Source organism: Amphibalanus amphitrite, unplaced genomic scaffold (assembly GCF_019059575.1).
Source record: "Amphibalanus amphitrite isolate SeventyFive unplaced genomic scaffold, NRLGWU_Aamphi_draft 000016F_arrow, whole genome shotgun sequence".
Lineage (NCBI taxonomy): Eukaryota > Metazoa > Arthropoda > Thecostraca > Balanomorpha > Balanidae > Amphibalanus > Amphibalanus amphitrite.
In genome coordinates this window covers 1,124,224-1,129,526 of record NW_024881512.1, presented here as the reverse complement: position 1 = coordinate 1,129,526, position 5,303 = coordinate 1,124,224, and the positions used below count along the sequence as shown (strand labels likewise).

The 5,303-nt window shown below is 54.0% G+C and overlaps 1 protein-coding gene across 1 annotated transcript; it reads left to right on the top strand.

Moving 5' to 3' along the window:
- Positions 1-256: 256 nt before the first annotated feature.
- LOC122386834 lies at positions 257-2,472 on the top strand. The gene is made up of 2 exons (XM_043376481.1): positions 257-2,039; positions 2,462-2,472. The coding sequence occupies exons 1-2, from the start codon at positions 257-259 to the stop codon at positions 2,470-2,472; spliced, it is 1,794 nt and encodes a 597-aa protein (XP_043232416.1).
- Positions 2,473-5,303: the final 2,831 nt, after the last annotated feature.

Below are 5,303 nucleotides of genomic sequence, written 5' to 3'. Positions count from 1 at the left end.
GGGGCGTGGTCCAGTGGACAGACAAATCGAGACGGCTGATTTTGTGGCTAAGTTCAGCGACGGAAAGTGGACAGTTTGGTGGAAGTGGGCCGACGGAAAGGAGCCAAAACAACTCAAGAATACTGTGCCGCAATATCGCGTGCCGGCAGAGTCGCAGGAGCGGTTCGACGCAGAGTTACGGCTGTGGATTGAGGAAGGGTGGCTGCAACCATATAATGAGCAGGAACACGGGCCGGTGCGTGGCCTAATTCCGCTCATGGCGGTCACCCAGGAAGCCAAGGACAAGGTCAGGCCAGTGCTCGACTACCGTGAACTGAATGAGCACCTGGTGGCTCATACGGCTGAAGCTGATGTGTGCCGCGACCAGCTCCGCAAGTGGCGGCAACACGGCGACGATGTGGCCGTCATCGACCTGAAGAAGGCGTTTCTGCAGCTGCACGTGGCCCAGGAGCTGTGGCCGTTTCAGACGGTAATCGTGGACGGCCAGCGACATTGTCTGACGAGGGTCGGATTTGGTCTCAGCGTTGCAAGCGGCATCATGCGAGCGGTAGTGCGGGAAGTTTTGGATCAAAGTCCAGAGATCGCAAAAGCAGTGCTCCCGTACGCCGACGACCTGCTCGTTAACGAGACGCTCATCTCTGCTGAGCGGGTGGCCGAACATTTTGCCGCATACGGGCTCTCGTGTAAGCCACCGGAACGGGTAGCGGATGAGGCCGGAGCCCGGATGCTGGGGCTCCGAGTGAGACGGCAGTCTGGCGGTGACGGCACACTGAGATGGTCTCGGGACGGCGTGACACCAGCTGAGCCACCCGGGGTGCTGACCAGGCGGTCAATCTTCGCCTGGGCGGGTCAGCTAACCTCACACGTGCCCGTCGCCGGGTGGCTGCGGCCGGCCGCCGCCTGGCTGAAAAGGGCGGCGAACAAGGTCACCAAAGATTGGGACTCACCGATCAATGACGATGACCTGCGCAAACAAGTCAGTGATGTGGCCCGGCGGCTGGCAGAGTGTGACCCGGCACGAGGACAGTGGTGCGTCTCAGGAGACTCGGTGACGGTGTGGACTGATGCCAGCTCCATCGCCCGCGGCGTAGTGCTAAGTGACCCCACCACGGGTGAGGTTATCGAAGACGCCGCGTGGCTCCGATCTGACAGTGACTCAGACATGCACATAAACCTATCGGAGCTGGATGCCGCGCTGAACGGTATGAATATGGCGGTGGCGTGGGGATTCAAGCGTGTGATCCTCCGCACAGACTCTGTCACTGTTCAGCGCTGGCTGACCGACGCTCTGACAGGCCGTGCCCGACTGAGAACGAAGGCACAGTCGGAAATGCTGGTTCGGCGGCGGGTGGCCGTTTTCAAGCAGCTCTCCAGCGAGTACGACCTCGTCGTGACAGTGGAGCTCGTGCCGTCGGCTGCCAACCGTGCAGACGAACTCACGAGAGTACCAAAAGAGTGGATCAGAACCGGAAGCGAGCAGGCGACAGGTGTGGTGGCGGCCGTCAGGACAGCTCGACCGGAGGACATAATGGCGGTGCATGAAAGTGTGGGACACCAGGGAGTGCGGCGGACGTGGTGGTATGCGCGCCGAGAGCTGGGAAAGAGCGTGACGAAGTCGGCCGTTCGTCAGATCGTTAGATCGTGCCAGGTGTGCGCGTCGATCGACCCAGCCCCGTCGCGCTGGAAGCATGGTGCCCTGGCGGTCGAGCGCAACTGGGAGCGGCTGGCAATGGACGTAACCCATTTCCGCGGAAAACACTATCTCACCGTGATTGACTGTGGGCCGTCGCGATACGCCATGTGGCGTGAGATCCGCCGCTCTGACGGGAGCGAGATCGTCAGACAACTCGAGGCTCTGTTTTTGGAGCGAGGAGCACCGGCCGAGCTTCTAATGGATAATGCGACCGAATTCAAGGGTCGCGAGCTGAAGGCGTTCGCGGTGCGGTGGGACGTCGAGCTGAGGTATCGCGCGGCCTATGAACCTGGTGGGAATGGCATCATCGAGCGCCACCACCGCACCATCAAAGTGATGGCCGCCCGTCAGGGATGCACCGTACCAGAAGCCGTGCACCGCTATAATGTCACACCCAAGGACGGGCGTGATATTACCACGGCCCCGATACATGGTGCCTACCGTCAGGCTGGCAGAGACTTGTGCGTGCAGTCACAGGGAAGCACAGCTGCTCCTCCTCAGACGGCCGGCCAGCCTGGTGTGTATCAGCCCGGTGATGCGGTGTGGGTCCGAAAACGGGGCGATCGGTGCACCGCCGTGTCAAAGGAGGGCACTGTCACCAAAGTCGTATCCGCTCAGACGATTGAAGTGGATGGAGTCCCATGGCACGTGCGGAACATTCGTCATCGTCTTGCCAACAACGATGACGACGCAATGGCTGCTTCGACGGATGATGAGCAGGAAGAGGAGATCGCCTGTCCGGTTCCGACCGCCCATGTGCCTGGACAGCTGGCCATTGAGGCGCCGGCGGCGGTGGAGCCGTCAGAGCTGACCCCAGCTGTCGCGCCGACCGAGCAGACCGAGCCGGTCCCTCGAGCAGCAGCTGAGACGGATGGCGGTGCCGGAACAGAGGAGCGGATCCATACAGTGAAAGTTGTAAAAACAGAAACTGAGGGATCGTCAAACGACCGTGTGAACGAAGGTAGAGCGCCAGCGGAAAGTGTAGATAATATCGATAGTTATAGTGACGTGCTAAGAAGGGGTTTGCGCTGCAGGCGTGCGCCGCAACTCTTCGGCGCTCCCATCCCCCATTAGTTAAATTGTAGTTAGATGTGTTCTTTAGGAACAGGGGGGAATGTGTCTCTCTGTTTGTTCACATAGTTTGTATTCTAGCCTTGTCGCGTAGGGTCGGCGTCGGGTCATAAGTGGTCATAAATGGAGGTCCATGTGCCACACATGTGCGCGGCAGCAGGGACACGCCGGCCCGTATATCGGGCGGCCCGGGTGGACAATTGGAGACGGGCGGGCAGTGGAGAGCAGGGCGGGAGAGAGAGAGGACGGGTCAGTGTGCGCGTTGAGATGTCTGAAGGGTGAAGAAATACAGTCTACGATAGACGCAAAGTTTGAATGCCACAGTGGGATATCTATCTGTGGGCGAGCTAACGCTAAGACTTAAGAGGGGGCTGCCGGGTGAGGTGTAATATCACCCCCTGCCAGCTCCCAAATCGTCAATCAATGGTCGTGCAAAGTCAAGAGGCGGCAATCCGAAGCTCTCACAATAAAAAAGAACCTGAAAAGGCCTGGTAATATAAGTATAGGTCAAATGTTCAAAATTTTGTTCACGACAAAATTTCGCGACCGTCCGCAAACTGCTCGTGAACTCTTCTCTTGCGCATTTCCGATTTTCATGGCATGGCGCGCATTGTCACGCATTCTCTCGCATTGGTCCGAATTCGGACCAATGCGAGAGAATGCGTGACAATGCGCGCCATGCCATGCCACGGCTGCAATGAACTGCCACTTAAGAGTTCACGAGCATATCACGCCGAGCTCACGAATAGCCCAAGACATGTTCACGAATCGGTGGGAATCGCAACGTGGCCGTGCCTTCCCAGTTCCCACTGAGACCGTCACGTGTACTTCACGCCTTGCTGGCACGAATAGTTCACGACCAGTTTATGCACTTCACAAATAAATTGCACATAGTACGAGCAGTTCACAACGAGTTCACGAGTATATGGCCTGACAGTAGCACTAGCGTCGATGCGAGGTCCTCCTGGACACTGCTCGTCATTCTTGGGCTGTCAATAGTACTTTCTTGGACTGTCATACTATCAATCTCGTGATTTCTGGTCAACATTTCCCTGACACACACCTTCCTTTATATCTTTCTTCTAGGTAGGATTGTCTTTTTTGCTCCTCTATATTCTAGTTTTTTTTTCTGGTCTTCAATAATGCTCAGGCATTCTCTCCTCTGCAAAAGCTGTGTCTCTGGTATTCAGCATGCTGTCTTTTGGTCAAGCAAGCCAAACATGACCATTGTTTAGTAAGATTCATATGGCGTGTCCAATTCGTCACGAAATGCGCAAATTCGTGCTTATGCGGGAAGTGCGTAAGATATGCGCAAACTACGCGAGAACTATGCGTAAACTCTTAGTGCGATTTCGTGTAAATGTTAACACTGATGCGCGTTCATTCGTGAACTATCCGTGAAATTGCCGAAAACTCCTCGTGAACAGTGCGGGAGCCTCCCAGTCCCAGCTCGTGCCCAAAAATGGCACGACTTGACACGACAAAATCGTGCAAGTGAGTAGTGACAGACCGCCTAAAAGCTTTAGAAATCGGGCTATCTAGACGCAAAAAAGAAACACGAAAGTCTCACAATGCCTGGTAGCGAAACACGCAGGTGGTAAGCGTCATCCACCAAATATGCACCTACCCATGACTGCATTTGAACCCAAAGACGCGATCTCTGTACCCACATACATACATCTATTTTCCAGCAGTTTTGGCAGTGTTGAGGATGATGTCGCAGCATTAGGGGAGAGTGGGGCACATTCGTGCATGGGGCATGCATTCGTTTTCAGCAGTTTATGGGAACACGAGTGACTGCAGGAGCTCAAGGTAAATTATGGAAATATGTCTATCATTGCCGCCCTTCGTTCACCGTAGAAGACAACACTGTACCTGCTGTCATGCTTGATAAAAACGCAAATTTGTAATATTCGTGAGTTTTCCAAACTTTTCTCATATCATCCATTTTCGTGATCCTGACTAGGAAATGTGGTTCAGCTTTTCAAAATTGGGGGCGAAGAAGCTCACTCTATTCACGGAACTGCTGCAAACTTGTTTGTTGAAAAAGTGTCATTTTTTCAACAAGAAATTTTGAAATATATTACAAATAACGTTGTGGGGCAGGTTCGTGTACGCACTGCCTCGGGGCACATTCGTGCATATTTTTTTTTTATAGTTTTTGCGATTTATGAATTTATCTGTAGTAGGTTTCACTAATGACGCTCGCCTGACTCAGTCTCGGCTGCTTGCGATGTCATGACGAGTAATTCACGCGAACTTGGCGAGGTCACGGAGGCCGGCAGTTGGCCAGCCCATTATTTCTACATATGCTGTGCAATGCATTCTTGTCGAAAGGAATCAAGTGAAATGACCCCCTGCCAATTTCCTTTGGTAAATTTCTGGCAATGCCCGGTAATTTCTCGAACTTTGCAGGGTGCACGGAAGTGCCCCATTCCTTGCACGAATGTGCCCCATAGGTGGGGCAGTTTCGTGCAAAAGTTCAGAGTTATTAAAAGTCATTTTTCTAATAGAAGCAATAATTTTAGAGGATAACTTT

Coding starts and splice junctions, on each gene's coding strand:
- LOC122386834 (XM_043376481.1), top strand. CDS start 257: ATGGCGGTCACCCAGGAAGCCAAGGACAAGGTCAGGCCAGTGCTCGAC.